This window comes from Tamandua tetradactyla, chromosome 2 (genome assembly GCF_023851605.1).
Source record: "Tamandua tetradactyla isolate mTamTet1 chromosome 2, mTamTet1.pri, whole genome shotgun sequence".
NCBI classification, from domain to species: Eukaryota; Metazoa; Chordata; class Mammalia; order Pilosa; family Myrmecophagidae; genus Tamandua; species Tamandua tetradactyla.
Window position 1 is genome coordinate 23,264,419 of NC_135328.1, and position 18,745 is coordinate 23,283,163.

General features: G+C 35.5%; 2 protein-coding genes across 3 annotated transcripts in view; both read right to left on the reverse strand.

The window, feature by feature from the left end:
* Positions 1-18,745, reverse strand: part of LOC143667035 (olfactory receptor 13C9-like) — a 713,098-nt gene that overhangs the window by 377,171 nt on the left and 317,182 nt on the right. The gene's annotated exons all lie outside the window — the stretch shown is intronic.
* On the reverse strand, positions 7,875-8,819 carry LOC143659310 (olfactory receptor 13D1-like). Its single transcript, XM_077132138.1, has one exon. The coding sequence runs from the start codon at positions 8,817-8,819 to the stop codon at positions 7,875-7,877; it is 945 nt and encodes a 314-aa protein (XP_076988253.1).

The window sequence follows — 18,745 nt, forward strand, 5'->3', positions numbered from 1 at the left end:
TGTTCTCCAGGAAGCTGTGTATGCTCTGAATCACACACATATATATATAGGTGCCAAGTTGACAGGGGGTGGACTGTCATGGTTAGGGACAGGTGTCAACTTGGCCAAGTTGTCGTACCTGTTTATCTGATTGGGCAAGCGCTGGCCTGTCTGTTGCAATGAGGACATTTCATAGGATTAGGTCATGATCACGTCAGCTACATCCACAGCTGATTCCATTTGTAATCAGCCAAAGGGGAGTGTCTTCTGCAATTAGTGATGCTAAATCTAATCATGGGAAGCCTTTTAAGGAGGACTCAGAGGAGACAGGTTCCATTCCTGCTTTGGCTGGTGAGCCTCTCCTGTGGAGTTCATCCAGGCCATCCATTGGAGCCATCAGCTTCGCGGCCTGCCCTGTGGATTTTGGACTCTGCATTCCTACGGTCACATGAGACACTTTTATAAATTTTATATTTGCAAGTGTTCCCTGTTGACTCTGTTTATCTAGAGAACCCTAACTAATACACCATGTCAAAGTCTGAAATATGTTCTACAATTAATTATGGTGCTGTGCTTGGAAATTTATAGCTTTTTTGCATATTTGTTATTGTTCACAAAAAAAAAGAAGGAAAAAAAAGTCGATTGTGATGATAAATTAGTATCTAATCCCTCTAGCCTCCTATATTCTGGAGCAGCTATAAGGAAAAATATGAGCAGATCGTATGGTATCCCATGACAAACTCTGTGATCTGCTCTGTAACCACTTTTTGAAGAGTGCTTTGAAAACTATTGCTTTTTTATTTCTTTGCTTTGTATATATTTTATACTATACAATAAAAAAAGTTAAAAAGAAGAAAAGAACCTCATTGTGTGTATGTGTGTATGTGTGTCTGCAAGGGAGAGAGCTCTAAAGACAGAGACAGCGAGACAGAGACAAAGAGGGAGACAGAGAGAGAGAAACTTCTGTACTACTGAGAAATAAGTAGATAGCATTTTGCAGGGCATTCTAAACCTATATTTAAATTGAAATAAATCAGAGCTCTGAATAAATTCAAGAATGACCAATTCCATCTGAGTGGAACAAACAGCTTATGTAACAAACCCAAGGTTCAGTAAAACCTGGAAATAAAGTGAACAGATTGAAAGAGTATACAGGGCAGTCCTTTAACTATTGTTTTTTCGATTCCTACCAGTAGTTAAGTCAGGAAGAATCAGAAATTTATATTCTGAATACCACAGGTTATAATTTTTAGATGTATTTATAATACATCTACCCCAAAGTGCAAAAGATACAGGGCTGTCCTGCAGCATGTGTGCTCATTCATTTTCAATTTAATAAATACTTCTTGAATACTTATTATTTGCTTAACATTGGTCTAGACATTAGGGATAAAGTAAATAAGAGGGAAAAGTTCCTGGCTTCATGTAGATAACTTTCTTGTGGAGAAGTTTGATAATATACTTTTGAAACATTTCAGAAACTAGGTAATGCAATGAAGGGGAGTTGGAGAAAACATGGTAAGGTCCTCACCAAAGACCTGGATTAAATGAGAGTGGACCCTGGGAAGATCAGGGGAAAGTGTGTCCCAGGAAGAGGAAACAGCAAATACAAAGTCTTTGCCTCTCTGAGAAACAGCAAAAGAACATCGAAACTAGAATTACTAAGCATAAGATATTAGTTAGGGTTCTCCAGAAAAAAAGCAAAAAACAACAAACTGATAGGATTTCTATTTTTATCATCTCTATCACAATTCTCTCTCTCTCTCTTTTGCTTGCTCTCGCTCTCACTGTAGCTCTATCTTATCTATATATATGATAGAAGATGAGGTTGGAGAAGTAGATTGAACTCAGATTATGTAGGACCTTGCCAACTTGGTAGATCTTGGTAAGTATAAATTATATTTATTTATGTCCTAAATATAACAAAAGTATTTGTAGGGTTTTTAGTGGTTGTGTGATATGATTTAAATTTAAAAATAACACTGGCTATTATATGGAGGATGGGTTGTAGTAGAACAAGAGTGAAAGTAGACAAATGATTTTGAAAGTCATTTTGACAGTGTAGATGGAATAGTGGTGACTTAGACTAGAGTGATAGACATTGGCGTGGTCAGATTTATAATAAAATGTGAAAGTAGAATTAACAGAATTTTTTAGTGGATTGGATTTGTGTGAATGGTAGAGCACTTCCTGAGATGGTCTAGAAGATGTGATTTAAGTGTTTGGGGGTAGAGGGCATGAAAAGTTCTGTTTTAGACATGTTTTATTTGATATCATCCAAGAGGAAATGCCAAGTAGGCAGTTGGATATAAGTATCTGGATATTAGGGATGTCACGGGTGGAGATACAAATTTGGGAACTGTTCTATAGATTAATATTTTTCTTGTTAAATTATGAGCTCAAGAAACTAGTCCAGGAATTATTATCCATGTTAACTCAACTAGATGTTCCCTGCCTTGAATATTATAGACATAGTTTTGATGCACAGGAGGGAAAAAAAACAGATAAGCGACACTGCTACTCCATTTAAAGGAAAGCTGTCTTAACTAGGCTTATTGATGGGTGTGTGTAATCCCTGTACCACTGTCATACTGGCCATATTCTACCACAGGAAAATGTCTATTTAAAAAGTCTAATATACATGATGAAAATTGTCAAATTGCAATACCCAAAGTTTTAATGTATCGATTGAATTCTGCGTTGTTAATTTTTGTGGAGGTTACAAAGACCAATAACTCTGCCCCTAATGACCTTTTTTTTAAACCTTTTTATTGTATAATATAACATATATACAAGACAAAGAAAGAAAAAAACAATAGTTTTCAAAGCACTCTTCAACAAGTAGTTACAGGACAGATCCCAGAGTTTGTCATGGGCTACCATACCATCCTCTCAGATTTTTCCTTCTAGCTGCTCCAGAATGTAGGAGGCTAGAAGGAATAAATGTTTTTTACCATCACAATAGACTTTTTCCCCCCTTTCTTAAAAAATAACATATATACAAAAAAAGCAGTACATTTCAAAGCACAGCACAGAATTCATTGCAGAACAGATTTCAGAGTTTGACATGGGTTACAATTGCACAATTTTAGGTTCTTAGCTGCTCTAAGATGCTGGAGACTAAAAGAGATATCAATTTAATGATTCAGCAATCATAGTCATTTGCTAAATCCTATCTTCTCTGTATAACTCCACCATCACCTTTGATCTTTTTATCTCTCTCTTTAGGGGTATTTGGGCTATAGCCACTTAACTTTTTCATGTAGGAAGGGGCTGTCAATAATATGGGGTTGGGAGATAGAACTAGCTGATGTTCTGGAGAGGCTGGGCCCTCTAGGTTTCAGGACTTATCTGGTCCAGGGACCCATCTGGAGTGTGTAGGTTTTTGGAAAGTTACCCTAGTGTATGGAATCTTTGTAGAATCTTATATATTGCCTAGGATTGGCTGGAATGGTTTTGTTTGGGGTTTGGCAAGTTATAAGTTGCAATGTCTAACTGAAGCTTGCATAAGAGCAACCTCCAGAGTTTCTTAACCCCTTTTGGTCGGAGTGTAATCCTAATGACCTTTTAATAAAGCAGGAACTGCAATCCACACAAAACTGAATTTAAATATGCATATTGTACATGCTATAATGCTATAAATAGATTGCTATAGGGATTCAATTTAGTTGAGATGATGAGTGAGGGTTTCAAATCAAGGAGGCTTCTGAGGAAGGTCTTGAATTTTGATAGGTGGAGTAAAGGGAGAGTACTTTTAGATGGAGAGAATGGCATGAACAATGATGCAAAGGCAGAAAAAATTGGCAAGTTTTATACAAGTAATGGAAAATAAAATTGGCTTCAATGTATGAATGACAATCACATTCATTCATTCAGCAAAGAATTATAATAAGCATTTATCTTATGAGGACTCTAACTTTACTCCAACAGTTTGTAGTTTATAACCCCTTATACTAGAGAGTTGTAATTTGTATCCATCTCTTCCATACTTCTCAGCCCTATGAATTCAACTAAATCACACTGAATAAATATTATACACTATGTAATAAGAATTAAAATAGGGGTATATATAATATACATTAAGCGAAGAATGTTGAAACATTGGAAAGGGAGAAATGATTTTTTTTTCTTGGAGGAGTCAAGAAAGGCTTCTCAGAGGAGGTTACATTTGAGATTAATAATATGATATAAAAAGCATCTTCAACTTGAGTGAGTTATTGCTCTTTATAATATCCACACTATTTTAAGATGTAAGATTTAATCAAAGTATATCCTAGCTCACTAATATGAATCATATAACTTCTTTCAAAATCCACCCTTCTCTGAACTCCTGGCCCCAGGAGAACAGTTTTGATTTGCCTAAAAAAAGCTACCGTTATCAAGATAATAAAGGAATGGTGATATGAAGGCAAGTTAAAAGAAGGGAAAGGCATTCCCTATGGCCTACATGCTGAGAGGTTAATAATATCTCTGGCATAGGACTAAATGCTGGGGTTACAACGATAAACAAGAGATATATTGCTTGTCCTAAAGTGTCTCGATTTTGTGGGGATATCTAGTTAAATATGCAGTTGCAATAGTGTGCGGTAAGTACTATGTTAAGGGAGGCCCAAGGCATTGCCAGAGCACAAAGGAGGGCTACTTAACTCAGTCTTGGAATTCAGGGAGGACAGCTACAGAAGGTGGCAGGAGGTGAAGAATAATGACAATTAACCAAGTGAAAAAGCAATTACCAGAACATTTTTGAGGGAGGAGAAACAACATACGCAAAGATAGAGAAATGAAAGAGAGATAGTGTATTCTAGGAAGTTCAGTGTTAATGGAACACAGGATGAGAAATAGTTGGGGGAGACAATACTGGTGAGAAATGAGGCTATAGAGTTATATAGTATTTAGATCTTGGCAACTTTGCAGGTCATTGTAAGAATTTTGGAAATTATTTCAAGAGCAGTGGGGAACCCCTGAGAAAGAAATATGCCTTTTCACAGTGGGAAAGAAGCAGGAAGTCAATATGGTATAATTTCACATGGAGAGTAAGAGAAATGTGTTTTGTTTATTCATTTAGATGAGATGCCACTGTAAAATTCCCCAGGGGAGAGCTCTGGGATGAGGCTTTGGATCTGGTGAATTATTAAAGCCATGAGACTGGATGACTTCCCTAGGCAAGAATACTGGAATTTGGATGATATCCATAGTGTGAAAGGACATTAGTACTCTTCGATGAGTTTGCATTTAGTTGGTGTGCTGATTTGAATTGGATGTACCACAGGAATGATCATGGTTTTTAATCCATTGTTATGGGGGCAGACCTATTGTAGGTGGGAACTTTTGGTTAGGCTATTTCTATTGAGATGTGACCCAGTCCATTCAAGATGGTTCTTAATCCTTTACTGGAGTCCTTTGCAAAGAGGATAAAAGACAGTAAGAGCCCAGAGAGCTTAGAGAGAAAACCTCAGAGATGCTAAGAAAGGACTCACAGGAGCTGAGAAAGTCATTGAAACTAGAAGCTAAACTTGGGAGAGAAGGACCGTTAGACTTTGGCCATGTACCTGCCCATGTGACAGAGAAGCCTCACATGCCTTCCTTCGAGAAGGTATCCTCTTGTAGATGCCCCCATTTGGACATTTTCACGGCCTTTGAATTGTGACTTGTAACTATAACTCCCCATTGTTAAAAGCTAGCCCATTTCTGGTATATTGCATTCCAGGAGCTTTAGCAAATGGAAAGTCGGCAAGCTAAGTTTTGGATTAGTTAATGATGATGAAAACTATGAGTTAATTAGAAAACTATGAATTACTCTGGAAAGAGTAGGCAAACTGTCTAGAATAGGAAAAGTTAAGAGGCTATGAAACCAAATACGACATTATTATAATCTCCCACCTGAAAAGTTGTAAGGGCTAGAATCAGGATAGTAGCAGAGAACAAAACGTAAAGGAGAGCCTTTAGAATCAGAAAGATAGAGGTTGGAATCCCATCTTAAAACCTAATGTTCATATTGTTTACCATTATCTAGAAGAATGTAAGCACTTACATGTCTGTTGAATGAATAAGTGAATGAATTAAAATATCTGTGTTAATTCTAAGATCTAAAGCGTACATTTAGTTATAAAAATAAATGCAGGGTGGGCCATGGTGGCTCAGTGGTAGAGTTCTTGCCTGCCATGCTGGAGACCCGAGTTCAATTTCCAGTGCCTGCCCATGCAAAAACAATAAAGAGAAAAAAAACAGCAAAGAATATTGTTCCAAGGACTACAACTAGGAACAAAATATGGGGACTGTGAAGAACAGATTTCGGTTTCATATAAAGAAACTATTTCTCTAATAGTCACAACTGGACCCCTACGGAAGTGGTGAGTTAGCTGTCATTAAAGATATGCAAGAAAGGATGGATAACAGCCCACTGTGGATGTTTTAGAGGAGATTCAAACATCAAGTTTTGAACCGGATACTTTTAATTCTGTGAAATTTGATCGTTGAGTAAATTGCCTTTGCACATTATTTGGTGGATTATGAACTTCTTTTCCTTGGAGTAGGATAGGATATCTGCTCTCTGACATTGGTATTGAGTCAGGAAGGGTGAAATCCAACAAATAATTGGACTCAAGATCATTACTTTGGGTGACAGCAAAGAGACAAACCAAATTCTTTGGTGGATATTATGTTCTGAAGAGTTTTTCCTTTCATCACTAAACCCTCCAATTAATTGGATAGGTAAAGGTGATTTTTAAAATTATATATTTGTTATTCCTAAAGTGTATAACATATACATTTGACAAGGTGTCTTTAGACTGCAGTCCAATCTTCCTGAATTATTGATGCGATAATGAGGACACACCATAATTTTAAAACTGTCTGAACATCTTTCCGGAATGATAAAAATAGAAGATGCTGTCTCTTTTGGAGATAGGCCCATTTGCTCTTTAGGGAAGGGCCATGTTTAGAGTGTTTTGGGTTATGCACCCATATATTTTTACTGGGATAGCCCTGATTCTTAGAGAAGAAGGAAATGAATTGGCTTCAGCAACCAGGTGGCTGGCCAGGAGCTAAAGAGGGAAAGGGTTTTAAGAGATTCTTGTGAGAAACATGTCTAGTAGTTACTAGGAGCAGTGATATTAAATATTAAAGGATTTCCTTTATGTATTCTTATATCTCATCTCATTCTCAAGCTAAGTATTAAACATGACAATCTTTTGATTATATGCTTTTTAAAAGGCATTATAAACATATTCTTTGAGGAGAAAATGGACTGTAGGGAGCTTAAATGCCATGGGGAAATAGTTATAAGATTATCAGAAAGGAATGATGGAAAGCTCAGTATAACATGGAAACAAAAATGATCCCAAGCTGAGAAAATGTAAAAAGCCCTCAGCAATATTTTGCAAGATATCTGTATGCACTCACGCATTATAGAAGTTGGACTATTGTAATTTACCTACTAAAAGAAAGGGTGACTTCTGAAGGGTGAAGGACTTGGAACCATTTGTGACTCTTTGCTTAAAAATTATGAATGTCACTGAGAAAGGAAGAGAATAAGAGAATGAGAAAGAGATAGAAATAGAGAATTATAAAGCAAGAGGGAGAGGTAGTATTAAAAGTAGGAAAAGAGAAATTCTGAGAAAAATAGAGTGGAGCAAAGGAGGGAAGGAAAGGAGATGAGATGAGGGAAGGAAAGGAGATGAGATAAGATAAGGACAAAAAGAGAGAGGAGGGAAGGAGAGAGAGAGATAGAGAGAAGAGAGAGAAATGTTTACATGGGCATTGTCTGTGGTAAAATGAACCATCCTACATTTGGCTTTATGAACACAAACGCTCATCTTGCTGGGTTCTACAACTTCTTCTGTGAACACCAAAAACATGTCTTTTCCGCAAGTGAAGCCATCACACGCCTAAGAATTTCATATTTTCCATAGATGCAAATGTTTGCTGAGGACTTTCTTCACAGCCTCTTTTACCTCCTTATTCCTTAGGCTGTAGATGATGGGGTTCAACATTGGGGTGACCACTCCATAAGACAGACCAATGATCTCATCGGATGTTTTTGTGTCCTTTGACTTAGGCTTCATGTACATAAAAAGTGCTGAACCATAGAACAAAATTACCACCACCAGGTGGGCTGAACAGGTAGAAAAAGCTTTCTTTCTCCCCTCAGCAGAATTAATTCTCAGTATTGTAGAGAGGATGAAAACATAGGAAATGAAAATTAACAACAGAGGAATAATCAATAAAATAATACTTGCCACCGTCATGACAAACACATTGATGCTTATATCTGAACAGGTGAGTTTAAGAAGAGCCAGTAACTCACAGGTAATGTGATCAATGATATTATTCCCACAGAAAGGCAGTGTCATTGCTAGAACTGTTTGTATTAGGGCGATCAGAAAGCCTATGCTCCAGGACCACGCAGCCATGTGCACACATAGCGCTTTGTTCATGATGATGGGGTACCTCAGTGGGTTGCAAATAGCCACATACCGGTCATAGGCCATCATTGCCAGGAGAATACACTCAGTGGAACCTAAGCCAAGGGAGATCACCATCTGTAGAGTACAACCAATGAAAGAAATGGATTTTTTATCAGACCTAAATATGATGAGCATTGGAGGAATGAAAGAAGATGTATAGCAGATGTCCAAGAATGAGAGGTTCCCAAGGAAGAAGTACATGGGGGTGTGGAGGCGGGAGTCCAGGATGCTGATGATAATGAGGAGGCTGTTTCCTAGGAGGATTATCAGGTACGTGATTAAGCAGAACATGAACACAGAAAGCTGGAGCTCTGGGTATTGGGAAAACCCCACCAGAAAGAATTCAGTCACCGCGGAATAATTTCCTATCTCCATATGTCCATGTCACCTGCAGAGTTCAGTTAGGACATGACTCAGGGAAATGTAAATTTATAGTGCAAATTAAAAAAATCACTTTAAGCGGCATTACTTTGTTTGATTTTTAGAACTTCTCTGGAAATCAAGATGGGCAGGAATATTTTAATTTTATTGGTGATAAAATTGAAGTACTGAGAGATTCAATAGTATTTAGGATTATGCAACAGCAGAGGCAAGGCTACCAGTATCTCCAAGAATTGTGTTGGGATATGCCAGGCCTGTAAGAAAATAATAGAGACAATATAATTTCAAATGTGGTTATAAAGCAATCTCATTGTTAATGAATATTCTAAGATGAAGGCAGTTTTCTAATGAAAACATATACAATCAGCAGCATACCATTTAGCTTGGGTGTGATTTTTGGATAAGTTACTTAATTTTTCTGAGCTTTAGCTAGTTCATGGTGAAATGTGGGAAAAAATAACTCTTTGGCAATTTATTGTGGGATTGAAGTTACATAAAATCTCTAAGGTTTCTGTCACAATAGGTGGCTAAAAATGGTACCTGCAATTATGATGCATTTATAATTGATTGTATTATTGTCATTATTAGTACTCTTGACTGTCTCAGAAAGGAAAAATCATTTAGTGTTTTTAAGATGATGGCATGAAAGTTTGGGACCCTAATGGAAAGGCTTTGAATATTTTCTCTTCTAAAATGGGCATCTATTCATTCTTCTTTCAAGGACCAGTTGAGAGTTAATCTGAAAACATTTGAGACTGGTCCCCAGGAGCTTCCAAGGGCTAAAGAGCCTGGTTTCCTATTATGTACAGGTGTTTTAGAACCTGGAATTTCCATTCCCTTAGTATTCATTACTTTTGTATTCCTCTAAATTCTGCATTTCTCTCTTCATTTTTTTTGTCACCAAATTTGTAGTTGTGTATTTTATTTTTTTAGAAGAGTTAATATTATTTTACTCAATACTTAGTGATAATTTTCTCTTTCAATCTTTATATCTGATGCTTTGGAATGCATCCTCGAACTTTTATACTATTTTTATGTCATAACAGTGAACATTCTGAATGAATATATGAAAATGTGCTTATAATAGTACCTGACACAAAGTTCTCACTGCATATTGGTAAATATTTGTGTGACTGAACTAATGACAGCTAATATTAATTGAGATTTAGCTCTGTTCCCGGTACTGTTATACTCACATTTCATGTCTTAACATATTTAATGTTCACTGCAACCTATGAGATAGGTGCTATCTATATCCCTATTTTACAGTCGACCATACAAAGCGAAGTTAAAATAGCTTGTCCAAGGTTACAAAGTGAGAGCCAGACTTTAATACTGGGAAGTCTGGCTTCAGAGTCAGCCATCAATGGAACACCACTCTACCTCTCACAGAACAGATCCCATTTTTTACCTCTGGATCCCATTTTACTACATATGGGTTGCAACCATATTATTGAAAACTCAGCTATTTTAGTCAATTGTTTCCTAGTTGTTTGATGTGATACCCAAGCAAAACAGTAAACTTTTAGTACAAGGACTGTGCCTTATACTTTATTGTATTTCTGTGATAGCTTGTATTTACTGGACTGTGGCTGCAGAATGAGAAAATGTCTCCCTTATCTTACCCTTAGCCCACAGCCACACATTTGCCCGGCTTTCCTGTTTCCAGAGATCATGACAGTTACATAGGGCAGCCCTCCTGTCTTCTTCATTACCTTTCTATATATTTTTTATCTCCCTATTAGTGAGTTATTGCCTAAATAATTGTTTGGGGGAGATTTTAAAAAGAGATAATGGTACCAATATTTTAGAAACTTGGAAGAGACTCCTTTTTTCCTGTGCTTTCCTGCTCAGTTCCCACTGGTACAATTTCCTCAAAGGTGTGAGTTGAGGCAGTTTTTATTCATTTGAGCACAGCTGTTACAAAGTAGAAGGAAGGAGAGGAAGAAAAGATTTAGGATAAGGAGAGAAGTCAATTTTTCCTGTTACAAAATAGCACTGACTTTACTGCTTATATTCTGGGAGGTGGAGTGTTAAGGAGAAAGGGATGAAAGAGGCAGGGCTCACTTTCTCTCTGTTAAAAAAGGTCCAGGATGGAAGAGGTCATTTTTTCCATATCTAGAGTCAATAAGAAAAAGTAGAAAAACACAGAATCAACCCATCATAAAATGCTCATTTTTAACCTCTCCATCTTATTTTGTGCCACATCCCCTTTACCCATCCCATGACTATGGGAAGGGAAAAGTTACTGGAAAGTCTATTCCCCGATAAACATCATTAGTCTTGCCTAAAAAGCTACTCCAATAGAATGATATAATCTAGGCAAAATGGTGGACTATATATATATATATTGCTATGATATACAACTTCAACAAAAGTCCTTCTCAACTGGATTGCCACCACTAAGTCCCTATAATTTAGAAAATTTCAAGCCATTTCTTCAGGGTAGTAGAAATACCTTCTACTCTCAAGACCATGGGCCAATAAATTCCCACTGTGAAGCCAACCCATTGCATGGCATTTCTTCGGCAGCCAGGAGAAGTAAATTTAGAAATTTTAAAGCTACTACTTCTCCCCTCCCTCTGGCTCTCCAGCAGCCAGGCTGGACTCCTGCAACTTACTCCAAACACTAACCTCTTTCATTTTTTGCTTTTATAAATGCTCTTATCTTAAACTGTAAGAGCCCCTCCCAGATGGTTATTGCCTTTTCCAGGAAAACTTTGTTACTTTCTGTTCTGCAGAACTATATGCTCAACTCTCTCATAGTACCTTCATTTATTCATTTATTCAAAACTTTGCATGGCAAATACTGTAGTAATTACTAATCCAATTGTGAAAAAACAGATGCTCACCTTCAAAACATTTGCTGAACACAAGAGTTATTTTATTCTTTTCAGAAACTATATCTATACTACATAAATGGTTTAATGTTCAGAATCATGGAAAACTTTGCAAATTATTTTATCAAACCAAACCAAACCAAACCAAAATGGTTTTTCACCCCAAACTGGCAAAGAAAGAATTAAAGTGTGGTTCACTGTCATTTAGATACATATGTAAACATCATGAATAAATATACTCAAATCAGATCCAATTATGTATTAATGTGATGTCATATATTTCATGAATTTAAGACATTCTAAATTAACATTTGCAAATTCATCAATATTAACAAATAGGTGAATAAAAAAACCTTTATGTTCATCTAGCTATATATAAAATCATTTGATACAAAATTTATTCTTTTTACAAATTCTTAGTATTCTTGACATAGACCAACCAACTTAGTTTAAATGATGAAACTCTGGAGGTATTTCTCTAAAAGTCAGCCAAAGATTTCTATTATTATTCATTTATTATTTATTTTTTTTCCATGAAAGATCCAACCAATAGTTGCACTGTTTTCCCTTCGGGATACTGACAGTCTGGTATCTGATGGTGGTGGTGGGATATGTTATAAAATAAGAGGAAAAATACCCTCATTTGTTATACCTATGGAAACTGTAATCTTGGAGAAGAATTGAGGAAAATGTTTGTGATGTAATGTTATATAAAAGTGTCATATTCATGGTGATATAAGTGATCACAATTTTATATGTGTGTGGCTAGAAGAAACCACACTAAAATATTTACAATGATTTTCTTTGGAAAGTGGGATTTGTGGCTGTGATGGTTTGGAGCTATGTACCCCAGAAAAATACACTCTTAAACTTAATCTATTCCTGTGGGTATGAACTTTTATAAATAGGACCTTTTGATGTGGTTACTTCAGTTAAAGTGTGGCCCTGCTGAATCAGGATGGATCTTAGTCCTATTACTGAATGCCTTATAGGGAAGGTCTGAGAGAAAGAAAAAGCCAAAGTAAGCATCGAGAAACTGAAGATCAATGGAACCTGGAAAAGAAAGGAGAATCCAGGAGAGGCTACCAAGAGCATTAACTTGTGGTAAAATAACCAAGGACCAAAGATCACTGGCAGCCAGGCCCAGGATGCCAAGTCTTCTGGGAGAAAGCATTGCCTGCCGGTGCATTGATTTTAGATTTCTACCCTCAAGACCATGGGCCAGTAAATTCCCATTGTGTAAGCCAACCCATTGCATGACAGTTCTTTGGTAGTCAGGGGAAGTAAAATAAGGGCATTTAAATTTTTCTTAACCATTTTCATATTTTCTTCAATGAACTTTTATTTTCTGATTATAAAATTTTGAAACAAATGTTTGAAATTTTTCTTAGTCAGGAATCACCTTGGTGCCAGAGTTAGCATATTTCTATTCTTCTAATGATTAGGACATCACAGAGTCAAAGACATTGAAGCATTTGTTAGCCCGGCTTTCTCTAAAACCCGAGGAGGAAAGAGAACATCAATGGATAGGAAATTGGAGAGATTTTCTTCTGCTTTATTATGCAGGTTAATTGATTGCATTTAATGATCTGATTTCAACCACCCTCACAAATATGTCCACCTTGAGCAGACATATTGACACAGCCCTAATTCTTTCAAAACCAGAATCCACTACTTAGAATGTGGCCAAGCTTAGCAGCCCAGATAGGATGTACCCCAAAGCATCAAAAATACTGTCCAATAGAAAAGAAAGAGGAGGTGCCTGGTGGATAGGAGGGACCATGAGTAAACAGCAGGGACTTCTGTTACCTTTGCTTCTTTATTTCTGTCCCAAAAGAGGTAAAGTTTCAATTTTGTTGCTTCCTGAGTTTTGTCCATCTCCCCCAAAGGGTCTGTGTTTAGGTTGGTCTCCAGTGCCTATTGAAGAGAAAAAAACTCCAAAGGAAAGAAAACCTTCATGGATCACATGCATATGCCTGTCATCTACCTGTATTTGCACACAGAAGGTAGTAGTAGTTGGTTTGTAGCATATATAAACTTAGCCAGCATTTCACATTTCGTACAAGGAGTCTTTTGAATCATGCTATGCCACACCCATCCTGGAATATTCCTAGGAGGAAACTGCCAGTGTTAAATATTGCATTTCTACTTCCTGAATCAACTAGCTTCCCTATTATTTATGAAGTAACTTTGTTCTTCACACCTGATAATCTAATTTGGACTCTAAGCAGATTTTTAAAAAACTTTTTCCATGGTAAGAAGAAATGAATAAATTAAAAGTATGTTCATAGATTTCCAAGATATTCCCTTGACTTAATAATTATTTTGTCCATATATATTTTTTCATTTATTTAGAACTTTTCAAATTAAAAAAGAAGAATAAACCTGAGGAACTGTTACAAACTAGAAGAGACTAAGGAGGATAACAGTTATATTCAATGGGAGATCCTGGAAAAGATTCTGGAGCAGAAAAAGATATTAGTGGAAAATTGTTGCAATTTGAATAAGTTCCATAGTTTAATTAATAATAAAATATAGTGTTAATTTCACATTCTTTATGATTGCACTATGGTTGTTTAAAATATTAATATTAGAAGGGGGGAAGGGTTATTCGGGTACTCTTTGAACTGTCAACTTCTCTGATAGTCTAAAATTGTTCAAAATAAAAAGCTTAAAAAAATACAAAAAATAGATTATTCAGAATTTACCATTTCCCTTTTTCATTTTCTTTCAGAAACAAATATTTTCAATTATGCCCTACCTGAGGGTAGTATTCTTACTTTTTCCACACAAAGTAGACAGCTTGTCCTGGTGAAACTTCAGATATTAAAAAAGAACACAGTTTTAGATAGAAACATATTCATACATTCGTCATTCCTACGTACAGTGCTTTATCAATTTTTATGTGTCCACATGCTAAGTTCACTGTTTTTGTACTTCCTCATACCAGTTAACATCTCAGATCTCTTAAAGCTGTAGCTATGCTATAGGGCTGGTTAAGAAGCCCACTACTCCAGGTTACTGGGGTAGAGTCGAGGGAAGTAGACCTAAGGGGATGCCCCTACTAAATGGCCCGTCTTGAATTTATGTTCAATCTGCCATATAACTAATCTTATAATTATATAAATAAATTATAACCAAACTTATAGTACATATAGGCTGTAAGTAAATCGATCTGTCATATAAGTATGCTCCAATCTCTGTGCCTTAAAATTTTTCAGAGGATCCACAATGGCTCTTGTAGCCAATTTAAATCATTCTTTGTTTTCCTTAGCAGGGACGCTGTAATCCCAGAAGTGATTTAAAGTAGTGCCTTTAAACTATGTGAAAGGTAGTAACTTCTAAAGCTTTAGGGATTTTGTCTCAAAGATCTAATTATACCTAACTTAGTAAGCAATAATTTATTATTTAAAATAAATAAAAAGTTTGTAATTAAATAAATAAATAATACGTACACATTGCAGAAAATCTTGGAAATTTGGAAAAGTCCAAATGAAGAAACTAAAGTCATCTATAATTTCAACTACAGTAACATTAATATTTTAGTGTATTAATTTGTATATAATATATGAATTTGAGAGCACAGTGCATATCTAATGTTATAACAACTTTTAAGCTAACTGTACATTATGAATTTCCCCATGTCATTTTATTAGATAATTTTAACTGATGTAAAAATATTCATAAATGGAAAATGGTAAACAAAAATAAATGTGGAATGACAAAGTAGTTTTCCACTTCTCTTGAACTTTTGAGAGTAATGACAATCGTGGAAGACTGGGGCCAGAGATTCTTTTCATTCCTTATTCCTTATGAGTAAAGACCTATTCCCATCATTATAATATCTCAAAAATGCCCTTTTTATAGTATTAGAAATGAATGCAATGTAGTACATATTTCCTCAGTGGGAAGAAGCAGATAGAAGTGTACCATTGATGATCAAAACTGTGGGTGCCTTGTCTCAGGAGAATAGTCAACACATTTCTGCCATTGTTTTCCAATTGTCTCTTCTACTCCCACTTATCTTTTGTTAACTTTTTGGCTCCCTAACCAAGTCATGGGATAGCTTCAAGCCTTAGTATTTGAACTCCTTCCACACTTGTGGAGCACCTCTAGAATTCAAAATGCCTTCGTAAGAAGGACACACACTTTAGTAGTGAGACCTGAACTCATTTGTAGTTAATAAACTATGAAGTAACAAGATGGTACATATAATTTGATAAGATAAGAGCCAACCGCACTGTAATGACATTATAAACATGTGTACCATTTATTTAGATTTTTTTCCATATTTTGAGATCCAAATGTGTGAAAGATCTTTCATTAAATTTTGATGCCAAAATTCTGGTAATATACAAAGAAGGAAAAGACACAATTCTTGTTCTCAAGAAGCACATTTCATAAACAGAAGACAAAGCAAAATGAAACTTGTTCCAAAGGGTTAAAAATAAAGAGCAATAATTTTCCAATAGCTTTCTGCATCTATAAACATTACTATGTGGTATTTATTTTATTATTTTATTTTTTTTGGCATGGGCAGGCTCCAGGAATTGAACCTGGGTCTCTGGCATGGCAGGCAAATCAGGTATTTATTTTTATGATATTATCATAGTGCCACTGTTTGAATTTTGAATAATAAACCACTCCTGAATTTCTAGAATTAAATTCACTTGTTGTTTTCTATCCTTTAAATACAACACTTTATTCAACATTCTGATTTCTGCATTTAGGATTTTTCCAACTATATTCATAGGACAAATAGGTTCTTAATTTTCCTTTTCAAACATATCCTTATTAGATTTTGGTATCAATTTTATTCTGGCTTCATAAAATGAATTGGGAAAGTTTTCTACATTTTTCTATTCTGTGACTAGATTTTATAAAATTGAACTTTTTATTCCTTAAAATGTTGAAATAATTAATTGTGAATTCACCTAAGCTTTAACAATGGATTCAGTTTTCAAATAGATACAGAGACTTCTGGTTCCAGACAAGGTGGAGTAGAGTCAATTCTCTTCTCTTCTTCTAAATAAAGCTAATCCCCTGGAAATTATATATAAAACAAACATAAGTAGACTGTGAAAGGTGATAAGAAGAAGAAAGTCCACCCAGGGATCTTGGGACCTGAGGAATCACACAGCAGTGAATTTTCTGGGTTTCCTTCTGCCTTTTATGTATTATAGACTAAATACTAGAGAAGTTTCCAGTGGGAAGACACAAAGTATGAAGGAAGACTTATTCTGGTCAAGGCACCAGGAAAGGAGTGGCATAACAAGACAGAAAGCTTTTTGGCAATAATCTCACTACTTCAGCCAAACACCACAGAAAAATCTGCAATCCCATTCCACCTATATCAGCGAAGATCCATGGGGGGGCTTATCCATTTTCTCCCAAGTGTAACAGATGCCAATCTTTATATCCAAGGTGTGAGCTAGGATTTTTGCCATATTCCAGTGGTAATGACTCTCATTGATGAGCATGGGCTTCTCCTTCATCAAGAGGTAATGAGGTGTCTCTTATCCACTTCTTCAAGTTGTTATAACAGAAGCCAAGTGGGGAACCTGCGCTTCTACCCACCTTGTATTAATGAGAAAATCATCCCCTTTCTCTATTTTTTAGGTTTCAGAGAAGTTCTGTTAAAACAAAAGAAGATTTAAATAAGACCCAGAGTCTCATAATAACCCAACTTTCTAGAGCACAATAGATTCTGCTCATACATATCACTGCCCACATAAAGGACCAGGAAAATCTCAATGGAATGAAAAAAGACAATCTCTAGAGGCAAAAGTGTGATGGCACAGATGTTGGAATCATTTGACAAGGAAATAATAAATAATAATAAATAATATGTAGCTATCATAAAAATGCTTCAATTAGGAATTATGAACACATTTAAAATAAAGGAAAGAAATACAAAGTCTTGCCAAAAAAAAGAGGGAAGTTCCAAAGCAAAGATATAGAATATACAAATAAGGACCAAATGGAAATTTTAAAACAGACAGTACAATAATGGAAATGAAAATATCTGTTGAATGGACTTAACAGCACATTGAAAGAGGCAAAGGAAAAAAATCAATGAACTTGAAGATGGAAAAATAGAAATTACCCAACCCAAATAATGGAGATAAAAAGACTTTAAAAATGAGCAGAGCCTCAAGGATATGTGGGACTATAATGAAATATCTAATATTTATGTCACTGGAGTTCCAGAAGGAAAGAAAAAAGAATGTGGGGCTGAAAAGGTATTCAAGTAAATAATAATGAAAATTAACCAAAATTGCCAAAAAAAGATCAATAAATGTAAAGGTTAAAAAAAGCAGAGCAAACCTCAAAAAACAGTAACCTAAAGAAATCCACACCAAGGCACATTGAAATCAACTTCTGAAACTGGAAAAAAAAAATCTTGAAACATTGAAAGAGAAATGAGGAAAAAATTGAATGACAGTAAACAGTATAAACCATAGAGGCCACAAGGAAGTGCTAGGACATTCTTCAGGTGCTAAAATGAAAGAACTGTCAAATGAGCAAGAGAGAACTTGTTGCCACCAGACCTACCTTTAAAAGAATGGCTAAAGGTGGTTCTTAAATAAAAAATAAGAAGAATAAATCCAGGAATATAAGGAAGTACTTGGAAAAAACAATGGAAAGTGTAAACGTATGGGTACAAACAAGAGACTATTTTCTCCTCTTGAATTTTCTAAATTATGTTTGATGGTCGAGGCAAAAATTATAACAATGTCTGATATGGTTCTTTATGTATGTAGAGGAAATATTCAAGGCAATTTATGTATATATATATAACAGAGAAGTTAAAGGGATTTAAACTGAAGTAATATTTCCACCCTTCACTTGTAGACTGTGATAAATATATATGCATAATACAGCTTTCAGAGCAACCACTAAATAATCTGCAGTGATATACCTCAAAACACTATAGATAAATATAAAGAAGTTCTAAAAAATATTCAGGTAATACACAGAATCTAGGAAAAAGGAAAAAAGAAAAACAAAAAAGAGACAAATAGAAAACCAATAGAAAAATGGCATACTTAAGTCTCAATATATGAATAATTATGTTAA

What these genes read in the sequence shown, in the direction of transcription:
- LOC143659310 (XM_077132138.1), bottom strand. Translation starts at nt 8,819, where the DNA reads ATGGAGATAGGAAATTATTCCGCGGTGACTGAATTCTTTCTGGTGGGG.